This window comes from Geotrypetes seraphini, chromosome 11, assembly GCF_902459505.1.
Source record: "Geotrypetes seraphini chromosome 11, aGeoSer1.1, whole genome shotgun sequence".
Classification (NCBI taxonomy): domain Eukaryota; kingdom Metazoa; phylum Chordata; class Amphibia; order Gymnophiona; family Dermophiidae; genus Geotrypetes; species Geotrypetes seraphini.
The window spans coordinates 85,614,837-85,636,654 of NC_047094.1; the positions used below are offsets into that span (position 1 = coordinate 85,614,837).

At 42.0% G+C, this 21,818-nt stretch overlaps 1 protein-coding gene across 4 annotated transcripts in view; it reads left to right on the plus strand.

Annotated features, from left to right (window-relative positions):
- The first annotated feature begins 299 nt into the window (after positions 1-299).
- PCMTD2 (protein-L-isoaspartate (D-aspartate) O-methyltransferase domain containing 2) overlaps positions 300-21,818 on the plus strand; it is a 120,580-nt gene continuing 99,061 nt past the window's right edge. For 2 of the 4 annotated variants that reach the window (XM_033963568.1, XM_033963572.1), the window contains exons 1-3: positions 411-458; positions 11,874-11,967; positions 12,389-12,734. In XM_033963568.1, coding sequence (XP_033819459.1) covers positions 12,428-12,734 — 307 coding nt within the window. In that variant the 5' untranslated portion in view covers positions 411-458; positions 11,874-11,967; positions 12,389-12,427. Of the gene's footprint in view, positions 459-11,859; positions 11,968-12,388; positions 12,735-21,818 lie in introns of those variants that run through there. The other 2 variants (XM_033963571.1, XM_033963570.1) reach the window with 2 other exon arrangements.

A 21,818-nucleotide genomic window follows, 5' to 3' on the forward strand; every position in this document is an offset into this window, starting at 1 on the left:
AAAATAAATAAAACTTGAAACTTGATATTAAGCTTTTGTAAACCGTGCCGGGCTCTGTAATTATGGAGAGGATGCGGGATATAAACTTAAGGTTTTAGTTTAGTTCAATCGGTAAAGTTGAAAAAGACCAGCCCGCAGGCTTTAGAGGGGCGGACCCTGCCTCGGCGAAGGAGCTCGTCGTCCCCTTTCACACGGTGCGTGTCTTTTGTTTTTATTCCGCACAGTAGCGCCCAACTCCTCCCCTATCCCACCCCTCGTCGGGTTCAGAGAAAGAGAGGGGGGCGGTGCCGCGACTGCCCACACTCCCTGATTAGCATATGGCGCAGAGCGACGTCAAGCGCGGTCAGCGGGTCGAATGTTTACAGCTGAGCGGGAGCGAGGCGAGGCGGAGAGGGCCGGAGCGGAGCGAACAGGATCGGCTCTGTGACAGGCGCGGAAGCTGGCCGTTCCGCTCACCGGTAAGAGCGGGCGCGACGGACTCGGTGGCCGCTCTACACTGACACGAGAGCGTTGCGTCTGCCGGCTGCGGCGCTCCCGAAGACGAAAGGGGCTGGCCTGGAGGGAGCAGCGGGATCACTGAGGGCAAGAGCTGGAAACCGGGCTTGTCACTGTCAGACTAGTATCGGGCCTGGCTTCTAACCCAAGAGACGGTTTTTTGTGTGTGTGTTTTTGTTTTTTTGCAACGTCCGACTCTATGGCGCCTTCGCGCGGAGTCGGCGCGCGCAGTCTGTGACGTCTCCTGGGGCCCTGGCCACACCCCCATATGCTCCTCCTCCTTGTCTGGCACGCTGTCAATTCCTCTGCAAGTCATCTGTTAGTGGCCAAGACCCCTAAGCTGTGTAAGCTCTTGGCCTCCTTCAGGTGCCAGCTGCCTTCCCTTTCTGCTAGACTCTTCTCTTCCTTCTCTTAGTGGTCTTGGTCAGTAATTATTTCCCCTCTTGCTGCTTATGGCAGGTATTCCATCCCACCTTGTACAGTTTGCTCATGCTGTGCCACTCTTCCTCTTAATCTCATGTTCTCTTTTTGTGAGATTCTGAAGAACTGGGAGTGAATTCCAGGAGCCATCTTATACAAACCATACAGTTTCAGGATGTCCCTAATGAATATGCCTGAATATATTTGCATACAGTACTTGCAGATATGTATCATTAGGGATATATTGAAAACCTGATCCCTTTGCTAGTTATCAACCTGGCCAAAAGTTAAGATGTGTGGGATGTTTGTTTTTTGTTTTTTTTTTTTTTGGGGGGGGGGTGTTTGGTGGGGGGGGATTATCACTTAACTCATGCTATTTTAATTCAGGTCTCATTAATCCAATGACACCTATTCCCCCCCCAAAAAAAAACAATTATCTTGACAATTTGCATAAGAAGTTTATGAAAGGAATGGGGACTAAAATAGTTTGAAGTGTGAAGTTTGTAGATGGAGTAGTGTTTTTAGTAGCTACTATTAACGCTTAATGCATCAGTCCAAAAATGTAAATTTATGTGACTTATTCTATCTTGTAATGATAATAACTCCTTCAAAAATATCTTGTGCACCGCACTCAATTACCACAATATATATAGGTTGCTGCTTGAGCCATAGTTCTGTACATCTTATTCAAAAAGTTTCTGATAAATTTTATAATAAAATAATTTTATTTATATGGAACTCAAGCGCTCACAGTTGTACTGCCATTAGAATATATCTCGGGGTATAACTTTAGTGTGAGCTATCATCGGTCCTTATTTTTTTATTAATCTCTTTGAATTTAACTTATACTGTACCTATTCGCTATAACTGTTTACTATAAATTCTTCTTATATCATTATTGTAATAGTACTTAGCTTGACGGAAGATCTCCATTTCGCTCTCTCAATTTGCAACAGAGCTTCTTCAGGAGCACTATAGTTGATTTTATCAGCACTAAACAACAAAGAATAAAGACTAAGCTCACTAAACATAAATGCTATTTCAAACCAATTTTTCATTTGCTTGAAACTCTAACTATTACTGAAGGCTTTAAGGGTCAACCTAAGGTTACCTCATCCTATTACAGTCTGCATATTATAACCTTGCATAAATGCGTTATAAATACTTTTATTTTGTTTTATTTTATTTTACTATTAAAGTTACATATTCTTTATGGATACCATTTTGTTTTTACTTTTACTATATAAATGGTTAAAACATTACTACCTAAATAAGCATTATATTTAAACATGCCCACATCGATCTATTTTTGTGATTGCATATAACCACCCAAAACTATTAAAACTCCACTACACCCATTATCCTTACTAAAGTTCACTAACTTTATCTGCATCAAACTACACCCCTAAAACAAACCAACCTTTTAATAAAACGTTGTTATATAGCCGGTTCGAAGACTCCGAACTCTTTACCCTCGCTTAAAATTTCAAAGTGTCTTTCGTCACATCCGGGAATAGTCTGCCAGACGTGCTTACCGACATTCTCTGAAAATCCTATTTTATACATTTAGGGTCGTAACTCACTGCTGCCTGATTCGACTAAAACCGGAACTCTAATAGAGGTTTGCATATGAGGAATTCAATGACTTAAATAATTTAAACAAACGAATAACCTTTTTACAGAATATATAAATATGTATAACATTTTAAAAGAAAACTTGCCAATTAACTGTCGTATTCAATTCTTTAGGTTGGAGACTTTGTACTCGATCTATCCATCTTTGTTCTAATTGTAATTTTTTTCCCCTATCTCCCCCTCTAACAGATTCCGCCACTACATCAATGACCATGCACCATAGTTGTTCAAACGCATGACCGTATGTTAAACAATGTGCCACAAATGGGGCTTCTTTTCTTTTCAAATGCAAACAAGATTTATGTTCTGTCATTCTAATTTTAAATGGCCTAGTTGTCTTGCTGATATAAATTTTTTGGCATGGGCATTTAATCATATACACTACATGGTCCGTTCTACACGTTGTTCTATATCTCAACTGGTAACATCTATGATTTAAAGGGTTTTCAAATATAGTTCCTTGTATAGTTAAAGGACAAATTTGGCATTTTCCATACCTAGAGTGATTACCATTGACTACAACTTCTTGAGATGTTTTATCAGGTTTTAAACTCAGGAATTCTTTTAAGTTCCGTGTTCTAGAGTATGCTAATCGAAGTTTGATAATCTCAAAACATGGACTTCTCTGAACGATCCTCCAATGATTATGCATTGTTAGAAATCTGTTTAGATTCTGTATTGAATCTTAAAACGCATGTCTGATATTCATCAGTCTGAGGATGGAATTGTACAGATCCTGCCTGTAGGGATAATCGCGGGTGCAAAAGCCATTCTTGATTGTTTTTTGCTCTCCGATATGATCTTTTTAACACTTTTTCTGGATAACCTCTATGTTTCAGATTTTTGGCCAACTTATTGGCTGATTGTTTGAAATCACCTGTATGTGTACAGATGTGTCTATAATGTTAGAATTGCACCAACGGCAAGCTGTCTTTAAGTGCTGTTGAATGACAGCTGCCATATTGTAAAAGGTTTGTTGTATCTGTAGGTTTCACATATAGCTTAGATTCAAAATGATCACTTTTGTTGCTAACCCAAACATCCAAAAAGTTAATGCCTTCAACTGAATAATTCATTGTGAATTGTGTGTTGTCATCCCTAGTATTGAGCCATTTTACAAAAGATGCAAGTTGATCAATTGAGCCTTGCCACAATACAAATACATCATCAATGAATCTTTTCCATCCTTTAATGTGTTGATCCCAAGGGTGGGTAACTAAGTAAGTTTCTTCAGAGTGCTTCATATACAAGCACGCTATTGAAGGTGCACATGTTGCACCCATCGTTACTCCTTTAACTTGTAAATATAATTTAGACCCATCAGTAAAAAAATTTTTGTTAATGCCAGTTCTAATAAGGCCATGATAAATTCAGTTGGACTTTAATGGGGTCGTTACCGATTATTCAGTGCTTCTTGTGCAATTGTCAATCATCTTCTATCTTGGGGCAGTGATGTATACAAAGACACAATATCTAGCGTGACTATGATGGTAGATTTATCTGAAACATCGGTTGTATGAGTAGAAAATGACTCGTGTCCTTGATGTATGAAGCACTAGTTTCTATCGAAGGTTTTAAATAATAGTCTGCATATACGGAGAGGGGTTCCAGGATAGAATTTTTTGAGGATATGATCAGTCTTCTTGGTGGTTTATCCAGTCTCTTATGGATTTTAGGCGTTAAATAAATCCAAGGTATAGTGCTATGTTCCCTATTAAGGAATTTAAATTCACATTTAGTCACATAACCTTCATCAAAGCCTTCCTGTGTTAAAGTCAAAATCTGAGTTTTCAACTGAGGTATAGGATTATGTAGTACGATCAGATAGTTGTTGATTCAGTTCATTCCTATAATTTGTTTCATTCCAAATGACAGTAGCTCCACCTTTATCCGCTCTGCTAATAATTATAGTTTGATCCTGTTGCAAATCTAGCAGCGCTTTATGTTCTTCCTTAGATAAATTGTATGTTTCTATTTTCTTATATCGCAATTTAGCAACATCTTGAAGCACCAACTGTTTAAAGGTGGATATTAAAGGATCTATTGGTCCAGGGGGAATCCAAGTTGATTTTTTTCTTTACCACCGACCTATCATTTTGTGATTCACTCCCCCCAAAAATCTTTTTCAGAGATAAAGATCTAATAAACCTCTTTATGTCTATCTGGAATTGAAAATGATCATAAGGCACAGTCGGAATGAATGACAACCCTCTTGACAACACCTTCTGTTCATCGCTAGTTAGAATACGATTAGAGATGTTAATAATAGTGGAGGCAGGGATCTGGCCCATTCTTTCTAATAATTGCTGTTCCGAGCTCACCTTCGACCTCTGCTTCTGCCTCTGGATCAACCTCTTCGAAAATTCATCTGTTTTTGGTCCGCTAGATTACCTTCTGACCCATCACTTCTAGAAGAATTCAATAAACCAGAAAGCTGGTATCCGAAGACCTATCCTGAACCTTCTGTAGAGTGGAATACAAGCGTGCAAAACCATAAGCTAAAAGCCCAAACTTATAATGAGAAACTTCATTCAAACAGTCATGTTTTAACCATTTTTCTGAACTGCAAAATACCAGATGACTGCCTTATCTCAAGGGGCAAGGTATTCCACCACATTGGCCCCTGTACTGCCAGCATGGTTTTACAGTGACCAGAGTTTCACCACACCCAAAGATGGTACTTCCAAATATAACTTATCAATCGATCTTAACAGTTGTGACGGATGCTAAAAGTGCAATAATTACCTCACCACTGACAGGCCATCATTGTTCACAAGCTTGAAAATTATGCACAGCACTTTAAACTCAATCCGCGCACTAATTGACAACCTTAAACTCAACTTTACTTAGGGCCAGATTCTATAAAGGATGCCTAAGTTAGACACTGCATTGTTACGCCTAAACTTGGGATTTGCATTCAACATTTTTAAAAATTGGCTTAATTGGCATGGTAATTAACCATGCTGGTTTTCAGCCAATCAAAAAAATTACGAGTTCCGCGCCAAACTCTTAGGACATCTATCATTGCCTAATTAGAAGTGTCCTCCAACTTGAACAGTAAGCATGGTTAGGGGTAGAGAATAGGCCAGTTGTCCAATTAATAATTTTTCAAATTATTGAAACTATTAAAAGTATTTTAACAATTAAGGTCCTCTTTTACTAAGCCGCGGTAGAGGTTTCTAAATGCTCATAGGAATTCTATGAATGTTTGAGCATTTAGTGCGCTGGGCCACGGTAGAAACCTCTATCATGGCTTAGTAAAAGGGTTGGGGGCGGGGTAAGTTAGACACCTAACTGTATGCGCTGTTTATAGAATCTGGTCCTAGTGTTCATTAGTGTGAGCTAAGCTTTAGTTTAAAGGGTCCCTTAATGCATGAGGAAAAAGAACAGTCCTGTATGACTTTTTTATTTAAAAAAAAAAATTATATTCCGCACAGTCCCATAGTTCTGGTACAAATAACTCAAACAAAAACACACACAATTTCCCTGGCTTGGGGTCTACAAAGAAAGGGAGAAAAACATGCCTAAACATTAAACTCTTGTTATTTTAGTTAAATTTATGACTCTACTTTTTCAGGATGTCTTATCAGAAATGATTAATTCAAAACAATACGAAATCAATAACTTAAAAATACAAGTATAAATTGCTCATAGTAATAAAATACAATGCAGAACTAAATAGCTTAAAAATTGGATTATCAGATCAAGCCACAAATACCAGTTAGGCTGAAAGTCATAAAAGTCAGATGTTTTTATTTTGTATTTATTTTTAGTAGTTTACAAAGTGGTTTACATTCAGGTGCTCAAGCATGTTTCCCTATCTGTCCTGATGGACTCACAAGCTGATGTTCCTGGGGCAATGTGATTAAGTGACTTGCCCAGGGTCACAAGGAGCAGCATGGGATTTGAACCTACAACTTCAGGGTGCTGAGGGTGTAGTTCTAACCACTATGCCACACATAAATCTGCTTGTATTAAATTCTACAGCCCTTAGCTTTGTTCATACTTAAGAAAACATGGAGTAGTGTGTTACCAACAGCTTAACAGAGGAAAGAGGAACCAGAAGCAAACTGCTGAAAAAAGCAGGGTGATCCTGGAATATAATGGCACTATGCACTGTTCAGATATTGAGGGCATTTTTTTTAATCAGACTGGATTACATCCTTTCCCTTAACTCAAGGTACAATTTTTATATTCTCAGGGTTGACATGGCAGTAATAGGAGTAATGGGGTAAGGATTGGGGTCTATATAAATTCGATTTAGTATTAGCTCATTTTATGATTATGTATTTGGAGGTTGTACTTTATTTTGCTGTAAATAGCTTTGGATAGCTCAGTGCCAGGAAGGCAAGATGTACATATCTTATAAATAAGATTTAAAAAGATATGCAATAACAGGCACCCAGTGAAGCTTCTCTGAGACTGGCAAGATATATTCACAGGATCATGCTGTCATTCAGAACACAGTAGCCAAACATTTTGACAAATTGTAGCTATGCCTGCAAAAATAAAGTAAGATCACAAATCATTGCATTACAGAAGTCCAGTGTTATATTACATTTACATATGTTTTTGTAATCAAGTCCTATTCAGAATAAGGCTTAGGCAGTCTGAACTGGCAGAGATAAAAGCATAAGAAAATCCAGGCTGAGTCAGACTGAGGTCCATTGAGCCCATTAATGTCTCTGACATTGGGCAATCCAGGTTGCAGATACATGGCAGATGCCAACATGTAGATCTATTTCCAGGGCTAAACAATGGATCTCCCTTATCTACTTGGCTAAAAATTATTTAATGGACTTCCCATCCATACCATAGTAACATAGTAAACGATGGAAGATAAAAAGACCTGAGCCATCCATCCAGTCTACCCAACAGTCACACTCATTATAAACTCATGGCTCAGCAGGGAATGTGATATAAAACACCACTTGTTCATGGTTTTTCTTTGGCATTTCTGGGACTTAGACTGAAGAAGTCTGCCCGGCACTGTCATTATGCTCCAACTGCTAGAGTTGCTGCTGAAGCCCACTCCAGTCTATCTGAATCCATCTTATCATTTGTGGGACATAGAGCTAGATTCTGTATAGGACACCCAGTCTCAGCGGCCGCCTAAGCGGCTTTTGAGAACTGCACACAGCATCCTATATAGAATCACGTCTATACGCCTATCTACCCCGATTCTCTAACTGGCGTCCATGTCATAGGTGCCGGTTAGAGAATCGCATTACCACTGAACTGATAGCTGCAAGGGAATCTCCCTGCGGTAATCAGTTTAGCGGCCGTGACCAGGAACCTGTCTCCCCATGTAGTTGGCCGGCAGGAGGGGTGACCACTCCCTCCCGCTGCCACCCCCAACACCCCTGCCCCACATAGATACACACTGTCCGTGGCAGGAGGTATGTCCAATCTCTCTTGCCGCAAGCTCCAAAACAATTCCCGGCAGAAGGGATGCCCAGTCCCTCCTGCCAGAAACCCCCCCCCCACCCTGAAGATCAACAGCAGGAGGGATGCCCACTCCCTCCTGCTAGAACCCCCCGAATAAATGCCCCTACCCCGACATTCACTGAGCTGACCCGGATCCCCCTCCCCCCTGCCGGTACCTTTTTCTTACAGCCCAGCCAGAGGGGTATTTGCTCCCTCTAGCTGGCAGGCCCGCCTCTACAGAATGCACTGCTGGCTCAGCTGATCGGGGAAAACTTCCTCTGCCGCGATCATCTTATGGCTGCTGTGGCCTGACTTTAGGATCCCGTGACAGCATAGATAGGCAGCCGGAATATAGGCCTGGGTTTTCTGGGCCTACATGTCAGCCGCCTCTCTTGCCATGAATTGCAGCCGCTTTAACCTGCCTAATGCCACTTCCGTGATGGCCACGCCTACTTTGGCATTCTGCGGCCTAAAGTGGCTACCTAGCCACGATGCCAGTTGCCTTTTATTTAGGCAGCGGTAGGTGCTTCAACACTGCCATTTTTGGACGTTTCTGACAGCATTTTTCAATTAACTTAGGGATCAGCAGGGTGCCTACTGACTCCTAAGTTTAGGTGCTGTTTATAGAATTTCCCTGAATGTGTCAAGTGTGTTGAATTTAGGGGTGAATATGTGGAATAACTTGTAATTTATTTATTTTTAAAATTTCTATACCATCTAATTCCTAGGCGGTTTACATGGCTCCAGGTTATTCCCTTCTTGGTTGGACTAATGAAATTAATTTATTGAAGCATTGAACATTGTGCCACCAACAATTACTCAGGCTGCTGGACCGGCACGTAAATGCACTCTCTCCCTTGGCACCAAATGTTCTACTCAGCCAAAAGAAACAAAAAGTCATCAGACTGGTTTTTAGTTTGTTTTAAACCTGTTCTTTTTTATTCTTGGCAAAAACAAAACCACAAAAAGAATATGATCATGATTGCACATGTTTTATTAAAACTTGTTTTACTGCTTGTTCATACAACAGGTCCAAGCGGTTTACAATAAATATTCAGAAAGAACTCCAGTTATAATAGGATAGACCTCAAAACATACAAACAAGAATTAAATCAGGTTACCAGTCTGTAACAGAAGCCCATACAGCTTGTAAGCCAAAACAAATAGAAAAACAAACAGCTATCAAGTAATTTCTCTGGTTATAAAATTAGCACAGTTCCTGTGCTGAGCCATTTAATGGTTCTCTTCAGGGCTCCTGGGGCTTTCCAATTAAACGCCCTTCAGTAGGAGCCCCAGTCTCCCTGATTCACTCTGGGGTCTTCTACCCCGCTGGGAAGTTACCAACTTATAGTCCAAAGGTTAAAAAACCCCACATAAACAAAGCCCACTGTAAATCCCTGTTTCTGTGCCTTGCACTGCTTCAAAACAAATCAATTCCTCTTCTTTTTTTCACTCAAGCATTCTTAAAACGCAAGAGAATACCCCTAGGTCTTGGGGTGAAGGGTGTAATAAATCTAATCTAATCTTTGGTTTATATACGAGTCATCTCTGAAGGAGCTCGACTCGGTTTACAAGTAATTTAGATCAGAATATATAACAAAGCATAAAACCTTACAAAACTAGAAAGATAAAATATGCTACTAATACAATACTTCAGATAGGTGAGCCTCTAAGGTCTTATTCTCCCTCTCCTGTACTGAAGGAATTCAACAACTACACCTCTCCCCCACTTTCTTTCTAGGCTCAGGAAATGCAGGTATTTAAAAGAGGCTTGTGCAGTGCAGTAAGAATCTTTCCTTTCAAGGTTTTTTACAAAGGCATAACAGTTCGTAGTTCCTGACCTGTTCCTTGGTCTCACAACACCTCCATTGCCACTTCTGCTTTCTCTCCGGTCTGGACACTGGCTTCCCAATCCATACTACTCTCTGTGGGAGGGATTTCAGCAAGTGACCTGTGTATTTTAAATGTCTATCAATTATTTATTTATTTAGATTTATATCCCATCCTTCCCAAAGAGCTCAGAACGAGTTACAGTTTACATTCATAGTGTTACAATATAGGGTTTACATAGAATGTGTTGCAAAATATCTTCATTTAGGATTTGTTTCAGTTTGGATAGACTTGTGCCAAGTAGTATTCTTTGGGATCTTTGGCTCAGAAAGGATTGGAAGTGCAGTTCTGTATCACAGATACCGATTTCTGCAAGGCAGGCAAGGAGGATAGCCTGATCAGTGGTATCAAAAGCTGCACTCAGATCAAGCAAGACAAGTAGGATGTCATTTCTCTTATCCAGCAGTTGCCAGCAGTCATCTGTGATGTTGAATAAGACAGTTTCAGTGCTGTGGTGTTTTCTGAAGCCTGACTCAATGGCCAGGTTAGTGCTGCCTTTTCCAGTATCTTAGATATGTAGGGCAGGTTGGAGACGGGCCTGAATGGATGGTGTGTTTAGGATCGTTTTTTTTAGGAAAGGCCTTATAATTGCTGATTTCCAACTTTCAGGCACTTGTCCTGATGTCAGAGGGAAGGCTTCTGGGCCAGCCTTGGGCCAATTGTAGGAACCGTGGCTGCGGCTTTGTGAAGAGAAGTGTGGCTGGGAGGAGGGAGCCGGCCAGAGGAGATAAACACCTGCAGGAGGGAGGCACAAATTTGGGACACAGAACAGACGGAGGGAAGGACAACTAGGGTTGCGTTGGGACATGGAAGGAAGGAGGAGGGTCATGCTGGGACTGGAAGGAAGGAAGAGGTGCGCGTTAATCCCAGTTATCAATAACTAGGTCTCACTGCATAAAATGGGACCAGTGGATTGGTAGGGTTTTTTTTACCAATAACTCATGTTATTTTAGCATATCTTAACAGTAGCTTGTGTTGATAATTATGCCCTAAATCTTAGCAACCAAATTATAGACTATTCTTAAAGATTTGCTAGATATCACTATGCTCTTGTTCTCTGTTTATCTGTCATATCAGTCAGTGCCCTGATTATGGCTAGATAGATCTGGATGGGCTGGAGCAGTCTACGACAACAACTCCATTTCGGGCGTATGTCCAGTGCTAAGCAGACTTCTAGTGTCTGTGCCCTGAAAATAGCAAGGACGGATCAAGATCAGGAATATTTAGGTTACATTGCATCATATGCTATGAGTATATCTTAATGGGCAGACTGGATGGATCTTTATCTGTCATATATGTTACCTTCCAAGGTGTTCACCCTATTACAGATTTTGGTACCATCTGCAAATAGACAAACTGTGCCCCACAGTCCTTAGGCAATATTGTTTACAAAAATGTTAAAAAGACCAACGACTGATCCCTGTGACACACCTCAGAGTGAACTCTATTTACGAGTACCCAATGTCACCTCCCATGCAACCAGTTTCTAACCTAGTCAGTCACTTTAAGGCCCATACCAAGGGTTCTTAATTTATTTATGAATCACCCATGGGGAACTGTGTCGGAGGCTTTGCTGAAATCTAAATACACCACATCTAGAGCTTTTCCTCAATCCAGCTGTCTGGTCATCCAGTTAAAGAAATTAATTGGTTTTGTCTGACAAGACCTATCTCCAGTAAAACTTTTACTTCCTGTTCTTATATCCATTTAATAAAGAATGGAATATACACTGAAGATCCCTAAATAGAGTTTCACTTCAAAATAGCAGTGAAATGACTTTGATAAAATGTAGGTGAGAGGGAGGACCTATAACCACCTTACTGGGCAGACTCAATGGACCATTTCAGTCTTTATCTTCCACCGCCTACTATAGTTTGTTACTTCAGAAAATCCTTGAATGCTTTAGCAGATAACAATCCTGTATTGTCATGTGCTTTATCCTGTTCTTGTAATTAGAAGTAAAATGACATTCTTCAGAATAATTTTGTTTAGTACTTCTTATCCAGACAGGATTTCAACGTGATTTTGGATTTCCTTCTGGACTGCATAGAAGTTTCCAAGATGTCATGAAAGAAAATGATGATAATTCTCCAGTGATAGGTAAAGTGTGTTTGCTGGCCCAGGTCATGTAGAGTGTCATTAATCTTTACTTGTTGCAACGCTGGACTGTACCAGCTCTGACATTTAGAAAACTGCAGTCAGTGACTGGATTTCAGATTTGTTTATCCAAACAAGAAGAATTTTTCTTGTTCTTACCCAACTTGATCAATAAATTATCAACTTGATCAATAAATTATAGTGTTTCAGTACCCTGTGACACTCGACATCCATTCTTCTTACTGCAGCTGGGCTATGGTATTTTGTTAACAATATGGCACATAATTAGAATTGCAGGGTATTGATATCATTTGTAACCTTGTGCTTGTAACATCTGCTCTTAGGCTTAGACTTACTAATCTCTTTAAGCAGAGTCTATATAATATGGTAAACATTTTTCCTTTCTTCCAACTCCCCTCCCCAGAGGTTCATCTTAGGGCTAGTTACTTTTCATTAGAGAAAAATGGGAGGTGCTGTAAGCGCTGGGGAAGATAATGATGAGCTGATTGATAACTTGAAAGAAGCTCAGTATATCCGCACCGAGCTGGTGGAACAGGCATTTCGAGCTATTGATCGTGCAGACTATTATCTGGAAGAGTTTAAGGACAATGCATACAAAGACTTGGCCTGGAAGCATGGTAATATTCACCTCTCTGCACCATGCATTTACTCCGAAGTAATGGAAGCTCTGGACCTGCAGCCAGGGCTTTCCTTCTTAAACCTGGGCAGTGGAACTGGCTATCTGAGTACCATGGTTGGACTCATTTTAGGTAAGTGTTTTATGCATGAAATTGCAAACCTTGTATTGCCTACAGAATAATGCCTACAGATTATTCACTTCATTGTAAGGTAAACACTCTTTTTAACATCATGAAATATTCTTGCATAATGTGCCACTTTGAAGATGGCATTTTTTTGTGCTTATTGCATGCTATATATAGGATTTCTGTTTTTTTAAGTACAAATTGTAAATTTAAGTGTTTGGTTTTTTCCAGTTCTTTAGGGGTTCTTTGAGGTACAAAAGTGCTTCCTATGCTTTTGCATCCCAGGTGCTATTGTTGGGGACCTTGTCTGGTTGAATCAAATATGAACATTTGTGTTACGTAAGAGTCGGTGAAGAAAGGGCACAAAAACTGAGTGCCAGGGGAGGGGTGAGAAGACAAGGGGAAATGAAGATTTTTGGTGTTTAATAAAATACATATTTAAAAATGTTTTGGCATCAATGGGGTTTTTATTTTGGTGCTTATCTGTTAAAATCTAAAATAAAAAGCTGTAATGTTAAATATGGTATTGATTTGTGAATTCTACTCAGTCTAAATGTGACCATTTTCAAAATGTTTAGAATGTCTCAAATGTATTTTAGCATGATTTTTGCAGGTGAGCCATCTGTCTGTGCATTCTGTTTGTTTGCATAGTAGAGTTAAGAACCAATGGGAGTCCCCAGATAAAGACCAGGAAAGTATAAGGTTTCAATGAAAAATTTGCACAGAAAATTAAGGAAGGCACAAACCTAAGGGCAAGATGCACTAAAGGCAGCGATTTGTTGCTAAACCTATTTTCACAACTGTAGCGACGATCTCTGTTACTGACCTGATGCACAAAATGGCCCACTGCGTGTTTTTCCCCTCAATCGCCCATTTTCTGGTCTGGTCATGCAAATTAGCAAAACCCCCATGCAAAATAGCCAAGTGATTGATGCACAAATTGCTTGGCTGTTCCCTCCCCCTAAAAAAAAATGAAGTTTTAGCAATTGTAAAAACTGATTTATCTAGACCTGTCCCATTAAAAAAAAAAAAAAAAATTTAAAGTCCCTCACCACCGATGACAGCCTTCCTCAATGACTCCCGACGAAGCTCCCCCGACCCAGACACCCCCGAGCCACTGTCTCTACGGAACCCAAAACAAATGGTAGGAGGGATGCCCAATACTTCCTGCCATGCAGAACACCCCTGTGCCAGGCACCACGGAACCACTGCCCCCCCCCTGTGTCTCCCCAAAATGGCACGAGGGATGCCCCCTCCTATCTGCCACCAGATGCTCCCCCAAACCTCCCCGTATCTTTTTAAAATGTTGGAAGAAGGACGCCCGCTCTCAAGCTCCTGCTTTGTGCCTGCCTATCTAAATGACGGGCCTTCTCCTCCCTGGTGCATCATGTGATGCACAGGGAGGGGTTTTAGGCATCTGACTCAGACCAATCAGGGCTTGACCAATCAGGGCTTTAGGCTCCTCCCTCAGTTTCTTGGATACAGAGGGAGGTGCCTAAGGCCTGATTGACTCAGATGCCTATGGTCCCACCCCTTGGGAAGGGCCTTAGGCATCTGAACCAATCAGGGCCCCTCCCTGTGCATCACATGATATCTAAACAAGCCCACTGAAACAAGAAACCACTGCATACCCCACCAACATCACAGCTCAGGAACTAGCAGACTTCTTTCTCAACAAGATAAAAAATGTTCAGTCTGCAGTAACCAAAGCTCTTACCACCAGGACACACACCCTCGAAGCATCTCAACTCCTCACTGAGCCTACCAAAGCGGATCAAATCTGGACTTCATTCTACAGCCTGTCCATCCCAGACCCAAACAAACTACTATCTAAATTGTTGGTGCGCTTCAGCCCCCTAGACAACTGTCCCTCTTATCTCCTCACTACTTTTCCTGAACAGATCGCCAGCTGGATTACCAACCTCCTAATTAATACCCTAAATCAAGGCCACTTGCCAGAAACAATGGGTAAAATAGCATTCACCCCTATACCGAAATCACCAAAGGCAGATCTCTCCTCAGCCTCAAACTATAGACCCATTGCAGGCATACCCATCCTGACAAAAATCATTGAGACCCACATATGCAAACGGCTCACAACCTACATTGAACAACTCTCATGCCTCTACCCATCCCAATTCGGATTCCGGCAACAGCACAGCACAGAACTTCTACTCCTCACCTTGATCACCAAAAACAAACAACTACTCAGTACAGGAAGTCAAGCAATACTCCTCCAATCTGACATCTCAGCAGCCTTTGATTCAGTAGACCACCACCTACTAATAACAAAACTGTCAGAAATTGGCATAACAGGCACATTGCTAAGATTGTTCTCAGATTTCCTGAAAAAAAGGGAATAAATTGTCAAACTAAATGGAGAGATCTCCAACCCCTGAATAGCCTTCTGTGGTGTGCCACAGGGCTCTCCATTCTCTCCCCATCCTATTTAATCTCTTCATGAGCTCTCTAGGTAACATCAAGTTTGAAGACGAGAGCATATTATCCTACGCAGATGACATCTTTCTCCTTATTCCCATAACCAGCAATCACTTGGACATCACCAACAAAGTCTCACATAATATTGAAAGAATCCAAATCTGGGCGACTACCAACAAACTAAAATTAAACACAACTAAAACCAAAGTTATATACTTCCACACACCCCAACAGACGGCACCAATAAGCATTACTCTTCGATCGGGCAAAACCCTCCCTGTAGAAAAATCCTCCAAAATCCTAGGTTGCATCCTGGACTCCACACTTACCATGGAACCACAAATTTCCAGTCTCCGAAAGAAATAACTCTATACCTTGAGACAACTAAGACTAATCAGACCATACTTTCACCAACACCATTTTGCCTTAGTTGTACAGCTGATGATACTTCCACAACTTGATTACTGCAACTCCATCTACGTGGGAATCAGCATCACTCTGATTCACAAAATGCAACTCATCCAAAACACTGCTGTCAGACTAATCTTCAACCTGAGAAAATATGACTCGATTACAGCCTTCATCAGGCAACTACACTGGCTACTCATCCCGTCACGAATAACCTTCAAAACTTCATGCATCATTCACCGTATACTTTATGGAAACTCCGCAACCCCTCTCATCCAGCTCTTCAAGGCATGGTATACTTCCCGCAGAACCCTCAACAGAATACTTCTAAATCTCCCTTCCACAAAAAATCTACAATACAAGTGTGTTTTCCACTCCATGTTCACCTTTCTAGGCGTAAAAACTTGGAATGACCTTACTGAAATGACCAGGACGGAACCTAACCACATCAAATTCCGGAAGAAACTGAAAACTCATCTATTTTACATTTAATCACTTGTATCATCTTCTCCTCCTGTATCTTCCTGCCCTCCATTGTCCTCCCTACCCTCTTCTAACCCCTTCCTCTGTAATGTCGCCAAGAGCTTGTATAGGTATGTACGACGCACAAGTGGAAGAAATAAATAAATAAATGATGCACTGGGAAGGGGAAGGACTGCCATTTAGATAGGCGGGCCTGAAGCAGGAACCTGAGGGCGGACTTCCTGCTTCCAATATTTTAATAAGGTATGGGGAAGGTTCGTGGGGAGGTTCGGGGTGGGGGCGTCCAGTGGCAGGAGGGAGTGGGCATCCCTCCTGCCATTTTTTTTTTTTGGGGGGGGGAGTTTGGGGCAGGGGGCATTGGCTCCGGGGTGGGGATGATGACCATGGTGCGGAGGTGTTCTGTGTGGCAGAAGGGATTGGTTATCCCTCCTGACATTTTGGGGGTCTCGGGGGGGGGGGGGGGGTGGGGCGGTGGCAGCTGGACAGTGCTGGGGGTTTCTTTTTTTTAATGGGACAGATTGTGTGTGTAACACACACATCTGTGCCATATAAAAAAGAAGCCCTAACAGCAGTGACAGGAGGATGCTTCCCTTGTCACTGCCGTTAGGGCTCTGCGCATGTGTCAAATCGCATCTGTACTTGGACGATTGGTTGATCAGAGCCCTGTCTAAGTCAGAGGGAGAAAAGGCAGTAGTGAAAGTGGTCCAACTGCTGCAGAACCTGAATTGGATAGTCAACTTCCCAGTCCCTAGAGTATTTGGGAACTTGGTTCAGTATGGTGGAAGGCCATGTTTTTCTTCCCAAGCCATGCAAATAGAAGATCTGGAGATGAATTTCAAGCCTCTTGACAATGCTAGCACCTACAGTGTGGTACTACCAACCAAACAAGTGGTTCCTTGGGTGAAGGCTGATATGCACCCAAGACACCCTATTGTCATCCTGGTCCCTGCAGACAGATCCCCTTCAGATTCAGCTTACCTGGACATAAGAAGTGTCTGGTCTAAATAACTCCATGAACAGGCTACATACCACCTCGTTTCTTATCTCTATCTCCAGAGGAGGCCAAGAAAAAAACCTACGAGACACAAAAGTGTAGTTTTAAACATTCAAGCCTTGGGAGCATTTTGGCTTCCTACAAAACTGATAGGATGACAACCAAAAGTCTCACACAAATACAAATGACGGGCCATTTTATTTGGATTATGATATCATCAATTCATTATTAAACATATGTTGTTGGTACATCTGTGACTCATGTAGTAGGGGTGGAAAATGTACAATTTGACTATCTCTGCCAGCACACTTTGGACCCAGGGGAATGGTCATTGTACCGGGCAGCCTTTCAATGCTTTGTGCAGCACTGGGGACAATTGACAGTCAATCTCATGACTTCAGCCGTGAAGAAGAAAGCAAATAGTTTCTTCAGCTGAAAATTCGAGTCCAGAAGCACTGGATGGGATGCTTTAATGCAACCATGGCCAGAGAAAGAGCTGCTGTACATTTTTACCCTGTGGCCTATGATAGGCTGGGTTCTCCACAGAATAGCTCTCCACCCAGGATTGGTAAATTCGGCAGCTCCGAATTGACAGTGACAGGCTTGGTACACAGATCTGGTGTGTCTGCAGAGACAAAGGTCTCAAATTACCGGTACGTATAGATTTAATGTCACAGGGTCTGGTTCCCAGGGAAAATCCAGAATGATTTGGTCTTCAGCATGGCTCTTGAGCGCACAGCTTTAGCCCAGAAAGGGTATTTGGAGGTGGTTATAGCTACTCTCCTTAGAGCTAAGAAGCCAGTGACAGTTGCAGCATATGTTAAGGCCTGAAAAATGCTTCAGCTTTGGTGCGCTAATGACAATATGGAATTCTTCAGAGTTCTGATTTCAGTAGTCCTAGCATTTCTGCATGCTGGGCTTGAAAAGGGTCTAGCAGTTGGACCTCTCAAGGTTCGGGTAACTGGATTGTTGAGTTTAAGAGCCAAATTGGAAAAGGATTCTCTGGCTTCTCATCCAGAAATAGCCAAATTCTTGAACGAGGCGCTCAGGCTTCATCCTCCTGAAGGACAACCTTTTCCATCATGGAACTTTAACTTTGTGTTGTAGGGTCTCAGAAGGCTCTGTATGAGCCTTTACAAGATGTGTCTCTGTTGGATTTGGTGGTCAAGAGAGTCTTTCTAGTGGCTATCGCCTCAGCAAGATGAGTCAGAGTGGCAGGCACTTTCATGCAGAGAGCCATTCCTTAAGATTACAGAAGCTGGGGACTTTGCACATGGTTCCTTTCTTTTTGATGAAGGTAGTTTTGGCTTTTCATGTCAATCAAGAGATTCGACTGCCTGCATTTCAGCTCACAATTTTGAAGAAATATGGCAAACTGTTGAAAGTTACTGGATGTGAGGAGAGTTCTCCATTATCTCAAAGTGACAAATGACTTTCGGCTCTCCAACCATCTTTATGTCCTAACTAATAAGACCAGGCAGGGCAAGCCAGCATTTAAAGCATCTATTTCCAGATGGATTCACATGGCGATAACATCAGCGTACGTTAGCTGTGGTAAACAGCCACCAGTATCTTTGAGAGTTCATGCCATGGGCGGTGAGCAATCCCGCTTGAGGAGATTTGCAGAGTGGCTACATGATCCACATTTACAAAGTTTTATAGAGTGGATATAGCAACGCAAAAGGATGTCACTTTGGGATTCTCAGTGTTAAGGGCAGGCTTATCTGCCCTACCCTTAGATTCCAAGGACTACTTTGATATGTCCCACTTGTAAGGACTTGTATGCCTTGTGTAACGGAAGGAAAGATTAGATTCTTACCTGATAATCTTCTTTCTGTTAACATGGCATACGAGTCCTGACTCCCCACCCTATTTGTGTAATTATTTGCCTGCTTAATGGCTCGGACAAGTATGTCTGTCCAGAACTTGAGATCTTCTCATGTATTATGCCATTGCATTGTTATAAATGCAATTGAGAGTATACCAACTACATAAATGTTAGTGCTGGTTGCACTCTGATAGGTGGCCTATTTGTTTCACTTTGTTTTATATGATATGCTTGGATTAACATTGTTATACTTACTACTGAGCAGAACGGAAGTGTCTTGTTGGGGAAGTTCCCCATGCCCCTTCTTCTTATGTTTCCTATTGTAGGGATTATCAACTGCTTTGGTACAAACTGAAGAAGTGCAGTACAGCCCACTGGGGAAGGAGGTGGAGCAGAAGAAAAAATATATGATTCATTTTGCAACAGCTTGTGATTTGGGGGAGTTAACCCACTTGTCAGGACTTGTATGCCGTGTTAACAAAAGATTATTGAGGTAACAATATAATCTTCTCATATCTTGCAAGAAGCCTAAAATCTGTAAAATAGTACCCTGCTTATCATTTCAATTGCAGTTTTATGCAGTTTAGGGAAAGAAAGTACACAAACTGTGTTGTTTTGTAAGTGATCCTGTTGTGCATGAAGCTCTAAGTACTCTTTGGGCTAGATTCACTAATCTGCCCGATCGTGACCAATCTGGGCAGGTCTGATGGATTCAACAACCAGTAATATACAAATGGGGGCAATCAGAGGAACGCCCCCATCTGCCGGCACAGATCGCTGGTGTGCGATCCTGACGCATGTACAAACCATCTGTAGATAGTCTGTGCATGCGTCTAAGACCCGTCCGAGCTGCAACTTTTTTTTTTTTTTTAACTTTTCTTTTTAGCCCAGCGAGCCCGTGGTTTTAACCTGCTTTAAACCTGTGGGTTAAAACCATGGGCTCGCTGTGCGGGGAAGGGCAGGAGAGATTCGGGGGAGAGCAGGGCGGCAGGCAGGAGAAATTCAGGCGGTGATTCGGGGCAGCAGAGAGCAAGGCAGAGAGCAGGGCGGCAATGGAGCTGGAGAGTTGGAAAGGACGTTTGCGACTGGTCCCCAGTAGTCGCTTCTTGGGTTAATCGGCCAGCCCAGTTGGATTGTAAAATTTGTGTTGTGAATCGCGTCCCTGCCTACTTTGCATGCCATTCCCCTCATTTGCATGCGCGGATCGGAATCAGATCGGCAGAGAGGTAAGTGAATTGGGCCGGAGTAAAATCGGGTCGCAAACCTATCGGTACACGAATGGTTTAGCTTTATGAATCTAGTCCTTTCTTAGCAAGGACCTATTATAATGTTGCCTGACACTGAGCTGAGGATTTCAATGTGTTTTCCACAATGACTCCTAAGATCTTTTCTATGCTGAGTTTCATGTTGACTCCAGGATCCTTTGTCTGGAAGTGAGTGCATTTGCATTTTCTTGTACAACCCTACTCTATTCCTGAACACTTACGTAGTCAATCCTATCTTGTGAGATCTCGTGTAGGAAGCTTCATTTGCATAGTTTTGCTTCTCCTATCTTACATCTAGACTGCCCTCCAACTTCCACTTGTCTTCATACAAGCGAGACAGTAGGAACTAGTCTTTTCTCTAACTACAATATTTTTCTGCTACTTCACATACTTTCGTACTGCAGAGGATAACTTTGGCGGACAACTCTAGCTGCGGGAGATTGCAGACTTCAAGGACAAAGTCTGCTTCCAGGGAATTGACAGCTTTGCAGTGCAGCCACCTAGACTGTCTGCATTCTCAGTTTGTGGCTCAGGGAGCATTCCCCTGGAGTATTGCTCACCCCAGGTTCGTTCACTAGCGGATTTGAGCACACACTGTGTGGTTCCTTAGTGGTTTATCTAGGATTAGGGCCGACTGCATTCCTCCACCCTTTAGTATGCAAGGATTCTGGGAGGGTTGGAGGTCTCCAGCTGGTGCACTGGACCCGAGAGGCAGTGAGAAAAAACAGGCAGTCCAGGTTTCAGGCTTCTTGAGCAAGAGGATCTCCCTGTAAGCTTTTGCAGCTTCCAGCACACAGCATGGTACAGTGAGCAACAAGCTGTGACAGCCTGTGAGATCTATTTGGGAATGTCTCAAAAATTGCATTTTGGGATGTTCGGTGGGTAGTCCTAGGTTCCCCCACCTGAAAAATCCTAAAATTGACAATTTTTTAATTTTAGCTTGCCATTCCCAGGCTGTTTATGGCACTAAAATCACTTCTATGGTGGCCATCTTGGATTTCCTGATTTGAATTTAAATCATCTATCTGCCTCAAAACACCTATTTTTTGTTCAAAAACAATCGGGATGGACTCCTCAGGGCAAGATTCTGTAGATTCATGCACTGTTTGCAGTAGATAGCTATTGGAGGAGCATCTGTGTTCCACATGCCGCGCGGTGCATAAGGAGGGAGGTAGCATCTGCTTTGCCCCCCCCCCCCCCCTTCAGGGGGTTGTGATGCTCAGTGTATCCATGGACCTGTAACAAAAGTCAAAAATTGTGCCAGGGAGCAGCACAAGTCTGTCCCCAGCAAAACACAGCCGTGATTCATTGCCAAAGTCCTCCAAAAGCTCAAAACAGGGTCCAGAGGGGCTTATAAGAGATCTCACGAGATGGGATTCACTACCCGAGTGTTCAGAAATAGAGTGAGGGTTTACAATAAAGAAGATTACGAAGGTAAAACCTAATCTTTCCATGCCCAACATGATGAAATATTATACCAATATGCTGCATTAAAAAGCAAATAAAATATAGGAATTATTGGGAAAGACATGGAAATAAAATAGACAATTCTCTAATGCTCTTGGATTACTCCATAATGTGGCTGTGTATCTTGAGTACTATATAAACTAAACCTTAGGTTTGTATACCGCATCTTCTCCACGATCGTATAGCTCGGCACGGTTTACAGGATT